This window comes from Musca autumnalis, unplaced genomic scaffold (assembly GCF_047663935.1).
Source record: "Musca autumnalis isolate F117 unplaced genomic scaffold, ASM4766393v1 scaffold_4, whole genome shotgun sequence".
NCBI lineage: Eukaryota > Metazoa > Arthropoda > Insecta > Diptera > Muscidae > Musca > Musca autumnalis.
The window spans coordinates 164,744,374-164,763,932 of NW_027411977.1; the positions used below are offsets into that span (position 1 = coordinate 164,744,374).

Sequence of the window (19,559 nt, forward strand, 5' to 3'; positions counted from 1 at the left end):
TCTCAACGAGTAATTGTCATGCCCTTGCGTGATAAGGAGGCTATGCCGCGGTAGACCTCAGCTCCTCCACAACTCAATATCTCATGGACATTCGAAATTTAAACAAAAAAAAAAAAAAACAAACAACCAAAAACCCAAAAACATCAAAATGAACCTTCGACTGATGTAGGTGTGGATGCCTTGGCACCCTCAGTCTTCATACTCACAAGTGCAACCTCCTCATTTTCCCTGAAAATTACGAACATGGACATTGACAACGATTCCCCTAACGTTACGGCCAGCAGCTCTAACTCTGCTACAAATCGGTAATATGGGCGGGGACGACGCTCCGGAACTGGACCATATTAACGACAGTTTGAACAGACAGAGCCTTGCACTCCTCCATGTCCCTACCTCTAGTCTAGCTAATGATCCCCCATCCGGTGATGCTTTGGTGTCGGTATGCCAATAAGGACCCCAATACCATAAGGGAATTTCAAATGATACGGTCTAACCTCAAGACTTGAGGCTCAAGTACGTGAGGAAATTTGAAAGAGAATATCCTCACGTACCACAAAGGGAAGTGCGTGTCAGTGAAATCCCTACGTCAAGAGCGGGAGTAACCCCCCTCGAAACCTCCAAAGAGGTGACGATGGGAGGAGACTTCAGCTCTGATAAGGACACCCCTTCTTCCAATGCGGCCACGTCGCAGCCCTTAAAGAAGGCTGAGAAGAAGCCAAAAAGGAATAAGAAGTTGTCCAAATCCTCTGGGAAGGTATCGACGGATTCACGAGCGGGCGGAAAAGTGATGGGTCAGTGACGGCATTGGCTTCCTCCAAGGAAAGTGGACCTCGGTCGACGACGGTACGTCTAGAAAGGTGAGTAAGGATACCGCCTAACTAAATGCTCTGCAGACTCCATGCTCATTTGTAAAGGCGAGTGAGGATAAGGCGAGACCTAGTGCTCTGCAGACTGGAACAACGCGGAAACTAGTGTTTTGCAGAATCCAAGCTCGTCTGTGAAGACGAGTAAGGAAAGTCACGGACTTAGCGGTCTGGAGATTCCCTGCTCGTCCACGAAGGTGAGCAAGGACAACGCGAAGCCTACAGCTCTGCAGACTCCTTGCTTGTCAAACCCGAAGCAGGATGACATCGCTGCTCAACGGATTGTCCCTGGAGAGATCCGGCTGGCAATCACAGACAGGGCTGACCCCAATGGGCGTATCAGTGACTGTCATTGGTTGCTAGTTGAGGGTCGTCTTCGGGACATCCTCCTCTCGGACATGGTAGAACAGGCAAATGTACGGCTAGGCCAGTCTGCTCTTTACAAGGGAGCGAAGGTAATTAGCTGTGAGAACAAGGAATCGGCAGACTTCCTTGTCAAAACAGTTAATGACATTGGCTCTCTTTGGGAAGGTAGCAATCTGTCAGTTATACCTCTGTCTGAGATACCATGTGGGATGATAACCTCAGTATGGGTCCCTCCTCCTTCAATGGAGTTAGGACGAATACTGAAGTTGGTTGAGAAGCAGAACGTCGGTCTTCATATGGGAAATTGGAGGATTCTCGGTTCCTTTAAGAAGAACGACGGACTTGTCATAAAATTCGCCACTGACAAGTCAGGGGAGGAATTTCTAAGGAGTAGAGGAGGGGTGCTGAACTTTGGATTAGGACGATTGTTTCCGAATCCCACCAAAGCACCAACAGGTAGGAAGCGGCAAAAGCTTAGCTTTGTGCAAATAAACCTGCATCATTGCAAAGCTGCAGCTGCTGAACTACTGAAAAACCTCTCGACTCAAGACATCGATATCGCCCTAGTCCAGGAACCTTATTTATAAAAAATAAGGTGAGTGGGCTTAGTGGAAAGAACTATACTGTTTTCGCAGCCTCGAATGGGGACAAGGTGAGGACATGTATAGTTGCTAAAAAGAATCTTAACTTAATTCTTCTGTCCAATTACAGTAGAGGTGATATAACCACGGTACGGATGGAAGAAGGTCGAAGCAAACCCTTAGTTTTGTCTTCGATTTACCTGCCTTATGAAGACCCCGAACCACCAGGCAAGGCTCAGGATCTAGTGGATGAGCTAGGGAGCATAGGCTGGATCGTCCTTGGATGTGATGCCAATGCCCACCACTTTCACTGGGGAAGCAGTGACACAAATGCAGTGAGTCGATAGGAGTTAGTGAAACTGGCAGGTTCCGTAAGATACTATCTATGGACCCAAAACCCATAGGTAGTATCAAACGGAGCGATGGTTCCTGGACTAACTCCGGTCTAGAGACTTTGGATCTGCTGTCAGGGGTTCATTTTCCCGGTTATGTTGACTTTGACGGAGCCTTGCCAAGAGCAAATTTCAGTCGAGTCCGAACCGTCGAGGATGAACAGCTAATTGACAGAATAACTAATCGCACAAGAATTCAGTGGGCGATCAAAAGTTTCCAGCTTTATAAATCACCGGGACCGGATGGTATAATACCGGCAATGCTACAGAATGTGGCTGAGCCGGCGCTATCAATCCTGGTAGAAATTTTGAAGGATTATTTATTGTTATCGTACATACCTGGTCTGTGGAAGGAAGTAAAGGTGACTTACTCGTACATCCCCAAAGCGGGGAAGCCAAGTCATACTTTGCCAAAAGACTACAGACCAATTAGTCTTTCTTACTTCCCTTTGAAAACATTAGAAAGGTTACTGGATCTTGAAATTAGAACACAATTAAACCCCAATAACATCAGCAAATCAGAACATGCCTACACTAAGGGCAAATCAGTGGAGACTGCCCTGCATGTTGAGACGCATATGGAAAATTCAGACTTCATGCTGGCGGGCTTCCTTGATATAGAGGGGGCTTTCAATAACGTGAAGCTTGAATCAATCCACAATGCTCTCAGCAACGCAGGTGTTTCCGCCATCCTTGTGGAATTGATTGATGATATGCTGAAAAGTAGAATCATCAACTCATCCATAGGAGAGAGTTCCGTGAGGAAATCTGTTAACAGAGGCACTCCGCATGATAGTCGACTTGAGTTAGGTGACAATGGTTGCGTAAGCGACTATATGCCTTCCTCATTCAAGTTTGACTCCTTAACTGTTATCTTCCCAAGCAGAGACGCATGGGCTGAGTGCATATCTCCTCTGGACGGTCTACCAATTTTCACAGACGGGTCCAAGATGGAAGAAGGTACGGCGCTGGCGTCTACTGCTAATAAAAAACTCATATAAGCTTGACGATAATTGTAGTGTTTTTCAGGCGGAGATTCTTGCTACCAAGAAAGCAGCTGAATTGGTGAAATGTGTCGCTTGAGGTTCGGAATCGGGACGAACGTAAGTCTGTGAGTAGGTTGGAGAATGACGTTGTGAACTGGTCGCGGCTTGAGGTTGTGTATGGGTGGTGATTTGCGGATGTGGCGATTGATTCCAATGCATTATGATTTCTTCTATGATAGGTTTCTTTTGAGGTGGAACATCTGTACGAACAGTAGGCGAATCTTGATGGTAAACATTATATTTATATAATTGATTTATGTGTCGCTTAAGAACGTAGTTGTTGTCAAGTTTGATTTTATAATGGAGATTCCCGAGCTTTTTCAAAACGTTGCCAAATTTCCATGTGGGTATACCTTTATCGTACCAACGTACTTGAACCCTTTCCCCCACGCGTAAACTTCGAATTTTGTGCTTCATCGTAGATTTTTCCAATTTAACAGGTCGAATTTTGTCAATTTTTATCCGTAAATCGCGGCCTAGATATGCGTTTGCGGGGCTTTGGCCATTTGAAAGTGGTGTTGCTCTGTACCTTTTAACGATTTCTTGCACTTTAAGTCGTAATGATGCCTTTTCATTTTCCATCGCTTTAAGTTTCCTTTTTAATGTCTGAATATGTCTTTCTGCTAGGCCATTGGTAGCTGGGTGTCCTGGTGCTATAAATTTTTGAATAGTGCCATTATTTTCACAAACATGTTTAAATATGGTGCTTTGAAATATTGTCGCATTATCAGACCCTATAACTTGAGGAAGGCCGTGTGTTGCAAATATACCTTGTAACAAATTTATTGTAATCTCTGTAATTGGAGCTTGTTTACTTACTCTGATTTCAGGCCATTTGGACTTAGCGTCAACTAACACAAGGAAATAGTGTTTTTGGAATGGCCCTGCGTAATCAATGTGCACTCTTTGAAAATTTTCGACTGGATCATCCCACTGGTGAATTTCTACCTTTGGAGAGCTCTTCCGTACCATTGCACAATTCAGAAAAGACTTAGCTAAATTCTCAATATCCGAGTCAATTCCTCTCCAAAAACAATATTTCCTTGCCAGCTGCTTAATTTTTACGACTCCAACATGTGTATGGTGCAACTCACGTATCAGTTCCTCACGTACAGTCGTTGGAATTATTACGTGCATCCCCTTGAATAAAACTCCATCTTGTATAGAATACTCAGGATCTGCAATTTTACCGCTTAATCTTCTTGAAATTTTTGAGATCGGAGTCCTTTTCTGTTTCCATTTCTATCGATTTTGAAAAAATTTCGTTTATAGTTTGATTTTGGATATCTTTTGTTTCCCTATCAAGGAAATGTGAAAATTTTGAATTCGTTGTTAAAGAAGCTCTTGATAAACAATCTACATGTATTATTTTGTAACTAAATCCTTGTAGGAACGATGCGTATCGTAGTAATCGTTGTGATGTCATTGCATGTGTTTTAGCGTTTTGATGGAAAATCCGTGAGAGCGGTCGTTTATCAGTCACAAGTGTAAATTCTCTACCATGCAAATACATAAAAAATTTATCAACTGCGAAAATTATTGCAAGAGCCTCCCCATCTAGTTGGCTACAATTTTGTTCCGCTTTTGTTAAAGCCCTGGAAATAAACACGATTGGTCTCTCAAAGTCGTCAATTAAATGAGAAAGTACGGCAGCAACACCCGTAGGACTTGCATCATATGTAAGTGTTAATGGCAGCGATTCATTATAAGGTACTAAAATTCGGTCATGTAAAATTTCTTGTTTCAATTTGTTAAATGCTTCTTCACATGGCTTTGACCATACAAACTTTTTTCCTTTCTCCAGTAAATTTCTTAGAGGATATGTTAGGGTTGCCATGTTGGGAATAAACCGTGAATAATATGTAACCATTCCTAAAAACCTCCTGACATAATCCACGTTAGCAGGACGTGGCAATTTTGACATAGCTTCTGTTTTTGAAGGGTATTTAGCTAAGTATTGGATATATTCTTTGAAATACTCACATTTCTCCTTATTAACGTGTAAATGATATTTCTGCAATCGTTCTAAAAATTCCACTAGTCTTTGCTCACATACTGATTTGGTTGGGCTGTGCACAATGATGTCATCAAAATAAGATGTGGTCCCTTCTAGGCCTTGTAGTTATTTGATCTATGATACGATTAAACTCGCTAGGAGCTGTCTTGAAACCAAATGACAAGCGGTTCATCCGATACGTACCTCTGTTTGTAGAAATTGTTTGAATAATACTACTTTCTTCATCCACAGCTACGTGTAAATACGCCTTATAGAGGTTCAGCTTACAAAAATATTTAGAATTCCTTAATGTGTTGAAAATTTCATCTATTCGCTTTATTGGATAATGGGCTAGCTCCAATTGTGGATTGACACAGACCTTATAATCACAGAGGTGAACATTGCCATTCGGCTTTGGTGTAACAACGAGAGGTGATCCCCAATTACTAGTGTTTACTTTCGAAATGATGCCTTCGTTTTCCAAGGAGTCAAATTCTCGTTCTACTTTTTCACGCAATGCGAATGGTACTTGCCTTTCTTTAATGAATGCTGGCTTTGCACTTTTCTGCAATTTCAATGAACATAATAAATTTGGGATGCACCCCACTTTTTGTTGAAAAACTTCCGAATATTTTTGTATTATATTTGATATTGAATTTACACGTATATTACTGACTCCATTTATCTTTAAACGATCCCGGTCCACTTCATTCAAATCAATTTTAAGATGTCTAATCCAGACACGTCCAAGTAACGCAGTGTATTTTGCATCCACAACAAACATTTTTTCCTTTGATTGTCTTCCTTTGTATTGTACACTAACATCAACAAAACCCAGTGGCACAAAAATATCTCCCGTATACGCTCGAAATGCAATGCTGGTTTTTTGTAATTTTGTTTTCAGCTTCAATTTGTCGAAATCAGTTTTTGGGGGAACATCCGATTTATTGTAAATGTCGACAATTTGATTTATTCCACCATTATCACTGTCGTCACTATTGTAGTATTTAGATGGATCTGTTTCAATTACGATGAGTTTTGTTCCATTTTTGATTTGACGCACACTTGTCTCACATGCCCAGTTTTTTTACAAAATGAACATTTTAATTTTGTTTTCCAGCCCACATCGCAAGCACAACCCCTCAAGTCCTAACTGTCGATAATTTACTTTTGATGATGCATATCGATTACTTTTTTTATATCGATTATTCACTTGTTTTCGAGAGAATTGTTGTTTTATTCTATTTATCTCATTTGTTGATGAGTTTTGTGTGATTTCTTTGTTATTTACTTTCGCCGCTTCCAATGCCTTTGCCTTCTCAAAGATTTCCATAAAAGTTTCATCAGGTTTTTGTAGCAATTTCTCGCGAATGGAATTATCCCTAATCCTCGTATAAATTGAGCTCTACAAAATGTGTCAGACACTGATTTTTTACAACTACACACAAAACCACAAACCGCTGCTCTCTTCGGCAACACGATCACAAAGTCAGCAATACATTGTTCTTCATTTTGTATTTCGTTTAGAAAATTATGTTGTTCGACAAGTATATTCTTCTTAGGGCAGAAATAAGCCTGCAATTGTTGTAAAATTTCATCATAGGTTAGCTGGTTAACGGTTCTTGGTGCCACCAAATTTGTGAGTATCGTATAATTTGGAACGCCCACATACTGCAGCAACAATTTTGCACACATCGCATTGTCTTGAAAAACACCTTTTAATTGCAAATAAATTTCCAACCGTTCTTTGTAAATCTCGAAAGATTCCGCTTCTGGATTAAAATGATCGAAATTAGACAATACATTTACGCTGGAATTATTCGGCAGATGTGTCTGTTGTTGCAGAGCATCGTCATTGTGGCGATTGCTTGCAATAATTTATCTACTTCCGACATTTTTTTTGTAATGTTTTTTTTTTTTTTTTTTTTTTGCAAGAGGCGTTTAATTAATTTGATGGTACCGCTTTATTTATTTTTGTTGTTTGCAGTTTCTTTTAATCTGCTTTCATCCACGTCGCCAATTTGTGGTGTCTGGTAGCAGAATTAAAACACGTGTTGTATTATAAAAGAGACTACATTTATTAAAATACAAATAAAGACAAAGATATGACAGAAACAATAATGTTGAACGTTAGACGGGTAAGCGCTTAAGTCCAATTTACATATGCACATTAAATTATTTCGTTTCACGAAATCCTAGACACAAATGAAGTGTATTTACATCTGCTCTTCGCGTCATTTGCTTACGCACACAATCGCACATACACTGCCCGTCACTTGAATAGGACACCCCACAAATTTTTTCCAACCTTATTTTTTTCCGGAATTATGCAAAATATGAAGTGTTGAAGATTTTTTATATTTAGTTTTAAGTGTTTGGAGTAAACTTAGTCATTCATTTGTATTCATATCTGATTTATATAAGAATTATACGACGAAAGGAAAATAAAGTCAAAAATTCATGTAAAAAAATTGCGTCATTTGAATAGGACACCCCCTAAAAACTTGGGTATACATAAAGATTGTAGTAGAATATCGACGCACATTCACTCTATATTAAAAACGAAATAATTTCAGTAATATTCAGTAAAAGTATATCCCTCCAGATTAAGGATACACCCCTATATCCTGCTTTGGCAAGGAATCGCACAATTTCCTTTCATAATCACGTGTAATGCTTAACAATGCTTGCACTATTCCTTTAATAAGTTTATTTTTGGAAGCGTACTGTCTGTCAGAGTCGTAGATTTTACACAGAGGTCTTTCCTATACATTTTAGAGAATATTTACCACTACAAAATATGGCGGTCCCTTCAGGATATCCGAATTTCTTCTGAGAAATGCTAGTATTCGCTGCTCGAAGTGTTTAAAATGGACCAATATCGTGATGAAATTACCACTCCGGACATCCGAAAATGCTTTCCACTACTGGAAAAGACTTTTTTAGAATTCCTTTGTAAAATATCGTACGCATTTAAGGTGAAAGGAATTGACGCCAAAGTCCTTCATAATTATTAAGGACTCTCCTCATCGAGTAAACAATTGCATAACTATATATCTATTTTTTTGAGTTCATTGAATGGAAGATAACTTTCTTTATTGTTTCTGCAGCGATGAAGGTGCTTTTATCGTGTTGGAACTCTTTACTAATTATGAAGGACTTTGGCGTCAATTCCTTTCACCTTAAATGCGTACGATATTTTACAAAGGAATTCTAAAAAAGTCTTTTCCAGTAGTGGAAAGCATTTTCGGATGTCCGGAGTGGTAATTTCATCACGATATTGGTCCATTTTAAACACTTCGAGCAGCGAATACTAGCATTTCTCAAAAGAAATTCGGATATCCTGAAGGGACCGCCATATTTTGTAGTGGTAAATATTCTCTAAAATGTATAGGAAAGACCTCTGTGTAAAATCTACGACTCTGACAGACAGTACGCTTCCAAAAATAAACTTATTAAAGGAATAGTGCAAGCATTGTTAAGCATTACACGTGATTATGAAAGGAAATTGTGCGATTCCTTGCCAAAGCAGGATATAGGGGTGTATCCTTAATCTGGAGGGATATACTTTTACTGAATATTACTGAAATTATTTCGTTTTTAATATAGAGTGAATGTGGGTCGATATTCTACTACAATCTTTATGTATACCCAAGTTTTTAGGTGGTGTCCTATTCAAATGACGCAATTTTTTTACATGAATTTTTGACTTTATTTTCCTTTCGTCGTATAATTCTTATATAAATCAGATATGAATACAAATGAATGACTAAGTTTACTCCAAACACTTAAAACTAAATATAAAAAATCGTCAACACTTCATATTTTGCATAATTCCGGAAAAAAATAAGGTTGGAAAAAAATTTGTGGGGTGTCCTATTCAAGTGACGGGCAGTGTACACACTGATACAATAACACATACACACGCACACAATAATTTTAATTCCGAAAAATTAGAATTTCACAACACTAATGTTTACTAAATAACTTGACTTAATTCCTTTTTCACTTGCAAATAATTTCGATCATCAAGCTTAACTCTAAACGAGAAAATTAATAAAAAATATAACTTTTGCAAGTTTTTTAACCATTTATTTTCACTTTTGTCATCGTTTGAGTACTTTTGTTTTTCTACAACACACACAAACAAACAAAGACATTATAAAACAGTTGCATTTTTTGGTAGTTTATGACGAAAAAGCAGGGTTGCGTATAATAGTATGGTGTTTTCGTGCGTTGTTTAAAATAAATGACGCAGCTATTGTCATTTATTTTTGTATGGTAAATGACGCAAAATGTTGCCTGTTTTAGCAAATAAATGACGAAACAGCCCTAAAACCTGTTTTTCGTGCTAATATAAAAAGCATTTTACTGTAACAATAATATGTGACAGAGAAATGATGAATACATATGATCGTAAAGACAAAGAAAAACAATGATGCAAATAAACAATTATTAAATCAGTGATGTCAACTCGAGACACTACACTAACCTAACCCGGAAACTTCTATATTAATTTAGATCACTTAAGCTGATCGGGTCCGATAAGAACACGAACAATATTTGCAAAAAATTACTAGTTTTACGTGGTTATATATACGTATAGTGGCGGTATTATGCCAAAATACCCTATTATACGACATCTGTGGTGTCGTATATGATACGTCCGGTCCTAATTTCATTATTTCTAATTTCAAATTATTATGAAATTGCTTTAGTGTGGACCGGGACTTATTTATTTTATTCATAACGGAGCCGAGGGTTTCTAGTGTGGATCGGGACTAAAAATACGAATGAATCTAACCACAATAAAGAACAAAGACGTAACTAACTGTACTTACCATAACGACGAATTTAAAAACGTTTATAGATTCATAATCCAGTTTTTGTAACAGCTGCAAATTGCCAGTCAGAAAATCTATTTTGAAATAATGATTACTGATGTCATCCATTATTGTATATTCCAAATTACTATTTTGTCCCATATCGCCATCAAATGCCTTAAGGAAAAGTAAACTAAAAATACATATATTTTATTAATTTTTAAAGTATGTTCAAATATATTGTTTATAGTGTACATAATGTTACAAGGGCCTTTCCGATTTTTTGTTCTTTTGAAATATATATATATATATATATATATATATATATATATATATATATATATATATATATATATGTATCTTCGCTTAAGTGCTAAGAAAAATATGAACATGAATTATATCCCCAAACCAAAATTAATTAGAAGTGCTTCCATGTGAAGTAATGATTTCAGTCGATATTTTACATCGCTTCAAATAAAGCCGAGAAAAAAACGATATATTCATAACATTTGCATGTATTCAAATCAAGCCGTGAAAGGACCAAACCTTGAAATATTTAAAAAAAAATGTAAGAAAAAACAGCCCAGGAAAATTAAATTAATGTGGTAAAATAAGGGTTTAATTTTTTTAATTAAAATTGAAGACGCAAAAAATGAATCTAATTAATAAAAAAGTTCTCGTATAAAAAATTCCAAATATACATGTATACGAACTAGAGGTGTCGTGGGTTGTTGCTGTAGCCAGGGTTTCGGAGTTGGAGTCAAAGTTTTTTTTTTTGCTGGAGTCGTGAAAATCTCGTCTCCGTCTCCGGACAACATTTTTTTCTACATTTATCAACAATTTGTTCAAAAATTCTTTAAATCATAATTTAAATACAACCCTATTAATCTCTATGTTGATTACAAAATGCATACCGGAAACATTTCTGGGTCAATTGGGTGCAGTGTTGCCGCTCGGAAAATTTTTTTCGGCCCAAAATTTTCCTAAAAACGGCCCAACATTAAAAATTAAAACAATAACCCAGCAAAATTCGGATCCAGTAGTCATTACGTAACCCATTACAAAGTAATGTAAACAAGCTTCTTTTCCCATTACAAGTAATCTGAAAAGTAATGGGACACTTCTTAAAAAATTACAAGGCAAACCTACTTACTTTGCTCTTCACTAAGTAATGAGGACGGTGGCACAGTGAGTGTGTGTCCGACTATAAATCCTAGGGTTGTGTGTTCAACGCTCACTGTCGGCACGCGAGTTTTTTTTAATTAAAAAATAACAATTCGTGGTGCACATGTTCACTGAACATTTAAGTTCTTAAGCAACCCTTAATGTTTGTGTGCGTGGCATAGTATGTAGTGTGTTCAACTCGCACAGCGAGCGAAATAAAATAAAGAAAAATAAAAGTAAGAAAGTGTGATGAAATTAAAAAAATCTCTACATCAACTGTTCTAAAAATAGAATTTTTTTCTACTTACTTTTCAACTTCTAGTGGCCACAGAATAACTAGTTATTCTAGTGGTCATAAAATAACTACAAACTGAGTGCGACATGCCCTTGTAAAAATAATGGGGAAGAAAGGGCGTTTGCGAGTAGTTACGGCAGCCAAAAATCCCTTACAAAACCCATGATTTTGGGAGGACTTTTTTGCTGGGTAATATATATTTCTCATAGATACCTTTTATTACTTTTAGAAAAATCGAAAAAAATATTGTATATTTTTACGTAAAGGTAGTACGTCGCAAAAAGTGTCTGAGATATAATGATTTATAGTGATTTGAATGTAGCATATAAACTTTAAGTGCGTGTTTCTCGAAACGGCGTTTTTGAAGTCGGTGCCAACGATAGCTCTAAAACGAATTCTTCATATGACCTTATTATATTATTCATATGAGCTTATTAAATACATAAAACGCTTGCCTTTAAGCGAGACAGATCAAAAAATTAATCAAAATTTTGACTTTGATAGCTCAAAATTTTTTAAAAATATTTTTTTAATTCTGTCTTATTAGGTTCCTAAATCGCTTACATAAATATACTGTGATCGGCCCATCCGTTTTCGAGCTATCGTTGGCACCGCAAAACGCTTTTACAAAAAGATGTTTTCGCAGATAGCCATTTACCTCAAGAATATGCACTATTTTCAACAACAAAAATTCCGAATCTTAGCAAATTTTAAACTGTTTATAAAAAAAAGACAATATATAGAATAAACCTGAACTATCTGCATGAAATTCATCCTTAAGGTTGTTAATTATAGGTAAAATATATGCCAAAAATAGAAGAAAAACCCTCCAGCTTGACATGATTCCGTTGCCACCAAATTATTATGAATTTTTTCAGGGACGTACGCAGGATTTCATTTCGGGGGGGGCACAACTTGACCAAAAATCATGAAAAATTCAAATGTTGTGTAGCGTTTCGTAAAGCTATTTTAAGGGGTTATGGCCACTTATAAGCATGACAAAAGCCATTTTCATGCATTTTTTATAAAAAATCTATTAAACCTTAAGTTACCTTCTATTTTTTTTTTTTGAAAAATCTTACATTCATATGCCCACTGTTTTTACTAAAGCAGTTTGCGGCACTGTAGTTTGAAAAAGAATAAACCAATCAGCATATATTTTTGTGGGATCATTACGAACCTAATAATCTTGTCCATTATCGAAAAGGAATTAAAAAAATCAATTTTTAAAAATTTTGAACAGTTAAAATCAAAATTTCGATTTTAACAAAAACAAAACACCGCACAGTGCGAAATTTGGGAAGTTTAGTGGAACTTTAAGGGATTTTCAAAGAAATTAAATTAATTAAACTTTTATTGAATTCGTTAGCTAAGTACTCCACTGCAAATGGTCTATACTCAGTTTGCCGATTTACTTCACGAAACGACTAAAAAATGCACTTAAAGTTGTACTTTTGTTTAATATTTTTTTTTTGTAAGAAATGTATTTTTGATTCATTAAAAAAATGGAGTGGCGTGGACAAATGGTAAGTCAATATGCCATGATTTATTTTTCTTAATATTTTACAAAATAATTATGATATTTTACACTTTAAAAAAATGCAAAAAAACCCTTATTGTTTTCGTGCAATTTTAGTCGGAAAGAAGTGATTTTTTTAAGTTTTCAAAATTGTAATTTTTTATTTTCCGTGGTCATTTCAAAAGTGAATTACGTACATTCACGTGTTAAGATATATATAATCTGAAAGATTGGATTCTCCTCTGTTCGCAAAGCTATAAAACTGCTGCGGTATCGCGCGGTCTTTGGAGATATTCAAGATTTTCTAAAAAGACTTCGGGAATTTCATTCAGTTGCATTTTCCAAAAGTGGAAGGTAAACGCGATAATTAGCGCCATTGTTGACTGTGTTTTGAAGAAATGGACTCACTAATTCTACCAATGATAATTTCTGTAAAATTAAGAAACCTCTCGCAATTTTTCATAGTTTTGACCTCTAAATGTTGGTGATTTACATATAGCGCAACATTTTTAGATGCTGCGGTGCAAATACCAAAATACATCAAAAATTGTAATGCAGTGCAGACCTGAACTTGATCTGAAAGACATTATTAACAAAATTAATGGTACAGACCTGCTGAATGGACCAATAAACATTATAGATACAAATGAAAACAAAAAATATTGACATTTTACTCCTTAATAGATGAGTTCGGTTGTGGGGCTGCACCCAGAAGTGGACCTATGTTGACAGCTTTTGTGTGAGGAGGTTTTTTATTCGCTAACATCTTAAAATTTACATTTGCATCAAAATCGGCTGCAATTTTTGTCTTTAACCTTTAAAATACCCAATATGAGGGAACCCGGCATGTGGGGCTATTCCAAAACGCGAACCTATGTATATTGAAAATATTTTGTACATAAGTTTTCTATCCCCTGAAAACTCAATATACCAATTTGCATCAAAATCAATTGAAAAATGAGTGTAAAACGTAAAAACGGCAGCCACCGTTACATGACCGCTACAGGAAACCGCGGGTCTATGTGGCCTAATTTGAGTCCCACACTGTCTACTAATATAAGAAACATTTGTGCAAAATTTTAGGAATCTACACCTTTTCCTTTAAAAGTTATTAGTAAAGTTCCGCTAAAGTGTTCATATTTTGCACTGTGCACCGTACAAAATTGATATTTTTTCTGACTCCGTCAGCAGCTTTTTTTTAAGACTCTCTCGGTTAAGAAGATGATTTATGTGTACAATAGTCGCACAAAAACATATAAAGTGCCACTTCGAGGAAAAGACGTTTTTAGTTTCTATGCTACATACAAAACACAATAAATGTTTCCCCTCGAAAGCTCATATCTCGGTAAATTTTTGTCCGATGGACTGGAAATTTTGGCACATATTCTATTCTATATTCTTTATATATATATATATATATATATATATATATATATATATATATATAAATTCAATAGAAAGAATTCATAATATTTAGTCCCAATTTACATTAGGCGAGTATACTTACGGCAAATTTCAGTTTGTAGGAGAGACACGTAAGGGGTATGGAAGTGGAAAAAATTGCTCGTACCGGCAATTTTCAGACAATTCCTTTTATATTTTTCGTTTTTGACATTATTTTCATTGTTTTGAAAACAAAACTTGCAGAAACAGAATTGCCTGTATAAACGCAAGAGGCAAGTTTAAAAGGGAACGAGAAAAATTGCCGCAAGAAAAATCGTTTAATATAAATTGGGACTAAGGATACAATTTTAAATATTTACAGAGTAGGATATTTAGAATTTAAAATAGACAATATCGGGCCACGTTCGGTAATGTCGCCATGTAAAATTTATTGATGTATATTGAAGTTTTTAATCATACAAATCCACGTTATGGTTTATCGCAGAATTTTACAACAACAAAGAATTGCCGTTGTCTTTGCTATAGCAAGATTTTCACTATTTCGATGATCTTAGCCTAATTTTTAAGAATATCGGCTGTCGTTGATATGTTTCCAAATGAAAACATTAAGAAAAATTTAACAGTTATTGAGATATGGTGCGAAATGTATACAAATTATGGAATTTTTAGATATATTATAAAATTTATTTTTTTTTTTTTTCATTTCTCCAAATATTTTATTTTGGCCCTTATCTACAAATTTGCTGCAAAGGTCAGAAGAAGATTTGCATTGGTTTCAGAGATATAGCCCCGAGTTGTTTAATAAGTCGATATTTAACAATGTTTAGATGGGCCCATAAAATCCAAGCTGTATCTGACTCAACAAAGCGGAACTAGGGCTTTTGTACTTTGGGTCTGTACTTTCAAAAAATCTTCACTTCAAATTATTTGCACAAGATTACCTTAAAAATGTTGCACAGTGTTATTTACCGAAAGAGATAGATTCTGATACCTGGATTATTTTTACTTTTAATATTATGTTACAAAAGAAGCGTTATAATTTGTTTTCTTAATTGTACGATTAGAAGTTTTTGGTCTCGATGACAAACACTTTGATGGACTTAGTTCTATATAGTTTTGACAAATAACAATCGATCCTTATTGAACCCCACATAATTATTCACTAATAATTATTTGAGAGACACTCCTCTCGATAGTTACCGCGCCCATAAGCTTTTTAGTTGGCCACCGTAGTATTTAGAGCTTTGTCAGGAAGCATAAACTTGTCCACGAAAAGTAGGATATCGCTGTAAACAAGACTACAAAATGTCCAAAGAATCATCGACCAGTCTTTAAACTGCAGTTATGTTAGACTTGTATAAGAGACCTGAAGATGTTGTCCAAACATATTCTCTTGGGCCTGATGTACTTTTGGAAGTAATCTTGCGAACCATATTAGCTTCGATTTTAGACCGAAACGGTTAGTCCCTTCGACCATTTTAGTAAACATTTCTGAACTTTTATGGCGGAGGTACCGATATGACTAAAATTTAATTTGGACAAAACATTACGAGATCCATAACTTGGACCGAGAGTTATCATGAGTTCCAACCTGCCAGACAAACAGAGATACAGACGGACGGGCGGTGGTAAGTACTTCCATCTTGGCTGAAACGAATATCGTCCAAACATATGTGAAGTCTTAAATCATTATTTTGATGAAATCTATACGATACAATCCTAGTGTATATAATCTCGTAATCTAAAGTCTGAGGTTACAATTATACTTCGGTAATGATAAGTAAAAATCAAGTGACGCACAAAAATTCATTTGTCTTCATTATTTTCTCATACTGTTTAGCAATAAATTTGTCTAAAACAGAATAACAAAATTTTGGCTATGGCAGTAAAACAAATTTCTAATTGGCTTTCAATATGCAGTCCACGAAGGACCGACCCTTCATACATTTTATTCAATAGATTTTTTTTATATATTTCCATTCCCTTATAACTGAACTCGTTATTTTTGTTATAACCGGATGAGTTTTAAGCCTCGAGAGCTCTATACAGTTCGAATAAATAATACACATGGGGTATATTCATTAAGGAATTAGCATTTGATAGTGGCATGATATGACATGAAGAAGTAATTCAGATTTTATTGGAAGTTTCTCCCAAAAACAGCTTACAAACAAAAATTTTTAAACTATTTTCTTACAAAACTTGTTAATGATGTACATTTTCTGTTCAGAAACTTAAGAAAATATAAGTTTTAATTTGAAATCTTCAAATATACAAACATTTTTATGAGAAAAAATATAATAACTAGTTACAGTAGCTTAAAAAATTTTGTTCGACCAAACCATTTCGGGGGGGGGGGGCCCGGGCCCCCCGTGCCCCCCCCCCCCCTGCGTACGTCCCTGAATTTTTTTATTTATGAACACAATGCATGAATCTTTACCAAATACTTAGGTATCATGAAAAATATATTCAAAACCCGGGTAACTTAAAGTTAAAAGTGACCATTAAACTACTAGGAGGACCTTCTTGGCATTAAGTTTTAATGTGAAAATTATATTTTTAATGCCACCAAATCGCTTTATTTTACGTTTTCAAATCCATCCAATAGTAAAAGTAAGCATGTAATAATAGCCCAAAGACTAATATTTGATATTTTATAAAATATTGTTTAAAATTATTAGCATGAAAACGGCCCAAAATGGATTTGGGCCGCCGATCGGGAAGATCTTCTAGAAGATTTACTGGCCTTCTCCTCTTGTTTTATATTAGAAGTTGTTTGCGCCAATGCGCGACTTCGTATCGAGAGATAGAAGAGACGAGAATAAGTAAAATGTCAACGATCATAACATGAAGGAAGGTGGAGGCTTTGGCGCCATTCGCCAGTCGTTGAAATCTGTTGACATTGACGTTGACAGATCTAAACGAGGTTAACCCTTTAAGGACTAAAATGTGTTAACCCATTGTTAACAAACAATAATTTAAATCTAAATTATTCATGCCGGCCACCTTACAACACATTGCGATGTTGTAACTAAAATACAATACATAAGTATAAATGTTTTAAATTCAATTCTTTTTTTTATATATTTTTTTTCAATTCATTCTATTTTTTTTTTTTTTTCAAAAAACTTGTTGGTAACACTATATGTTACATATGCCCGACAATATCCAACCAAAAAATGGTATAGTGGGCTATCGGCAAGCCTGGCGTCGCTTGCACCCGATGAGTTATGACCCTGGCATAAACTTCCGGCCCGAGTACAAAGGCCACCCGACCAGGCCTATTAAAAACGGGATCTGCCAATGGAAGACCTAAAAATGAGTCATGAATGCGCTCTGGGATTGCCGCTGTAGGCGCAAGCGCATGGTCCAAATTGGTCACCACAGCCACAATTGAAATGGACTGACTCCGGTAATTGATCGAACTAACGGTCAGGCGACATATTTGGCTACCTTCGATCATAGAAGTAAGGAGTCGAAGACTATGCACCAGAGAGGAACATATTTGACTCTGCCTACTGCATTGGTGCAAAACCGCCCTCACAATAGTGGGTCGATCAGACAACACAATCTTGACTATCAAAGTCGGGGATAGGCAGATACCTGTCTGGAGGGACAACAAGCCGACCAATCCTATCTGCGTTATCAGACGGACGACTGTACGGACTGTTACGTGGCCGATATCTATAATCGGTCGTCGCACGACGCTGACGATTATTTGTGGGCACAATAGTGGGTCGATCGGACAACACAATCTTGACTATCAAAGTCGGGGATAGGCAGATACCTGTCTGGAGGGACAACAAGCCGACCAATCCTATCTGCGAGGGACTGTTACGTGGCCGATATCTTTAATCGGTCGTCGCACGACGCTGACGATTATTTGTGGGTTTAACCACGGTCTTCGCATCTTCATGAAGGAGCTTGTGGTGTTCTTCATTGCATACGGCACATTTTCTTTTGCTTCGTCAGTCCCTAGCTTGGTGGGATTTAGATAAACACCGTACGCAGTCATTATATTTTACGACAATGCGACGTCGCATGTCAACAGTCATAAGCCGGAAGCCACAGAGATGGTTTCGGACTCGGTTTGCATGGTGTTGCTGGAAGAGGCGGGGGCCGCAGATGAATCCTCATTATTGGATTCGGACCCGGGCTCGGATATTTTTACAGCCGCGATTGGCTCAACAAGGGCTTCCTCCACTGCAGCCGACGACATTCCAGTTTGGGGATCGGTGGGGCGAGGTTCCCTAACAATACTGTCATCAACGTTCAAAAGTTGGTCTTCCGAATAGATTTTCATCGACATACTATATAACGCGAAGAGAACCATATTATTCGATTGCGGGGGTGTGGTCGGTCAGAACGACCAACTTTGTAATGGGCCGTCTTACAACGCCGTTTTCAGTTTGAACGTCCGCGACTCGAACGTGCCCGTCGGTGCCCGGAAAAACATTTTCGATACGTCCTAATTTCCACGACGTGGGCGGAAGCTGATCATGACGAACAACAACTAGATCGTCTATCGCTATTTCTCGTTGTTGAAATTTCCACTTATATCTCATATGCAAATGCTTGAGATATTCATCTTTCCACCTCAAACTAAACTGGTGGGCAAGGGCCTGAACTTTCCTAAACCGATTAACTAGACTTAATGGTTCCTCTGTGATGAGAGGTTCAGGCGGGGCTAACAAGGGGGTACCAATCAAGAAATGACCTGGCGTTAGTGCCACTATTTCGTCTGGACTGTCCGACATTGGACATAAAGGGCGAGAATTGAGGCACGCTTCGATCCTAGCCAATACCGTTGCTAATTCCTCAAACGTGAATTTTAAATTTCGAGATTGCTTTCACATGTAACTTGAAGCTCTTGACTCCAGCTTCCCATAACCCTCCCATGTGAGGGGCACCAGCAGATATAAAATGCCACGATAGGCCCTGATCTGATAAAGACGAGGAGACGGAGTCAGCGCTTTTTCGGAGGAAATCTTTAAAATTCCTTTGAAGTTCTCGCGAAGCTCCAACAAAATTTGATCCATTATCCGAAAAAATGGAATGGGGACAACCACGTCGAGCAATAAATCTATGTAACGCAGCCATAAAATTAGCA

General features: G+C 36.9%; 1 protein-coding gene across 7 annotated transcripts in view; it reads right to left on the minus strand.

The window, feature by feature from the left end:
• Positions 1–19,559, minus strand: part of kug (FAT atypical cadherin kugelei) — a 651,494-nt gene that overhangs the window by 356,033 nt on the left and 275,902 nt on the right. For all 7 annotated transcript variants that reach the window (XM_073986279.1, XM_073986278.1, XM_073986280.1 and 4 more), the window contains one exon: positions 10,086–10,260. In XM_073986279.1, coding sequence (XP_073842380.1) covers positions 10,086–10,260 — 175 coding nt within the window. The remainder of the gene's footprint in view (positions 1–10,085; positions 10,261–19,559) is intronic.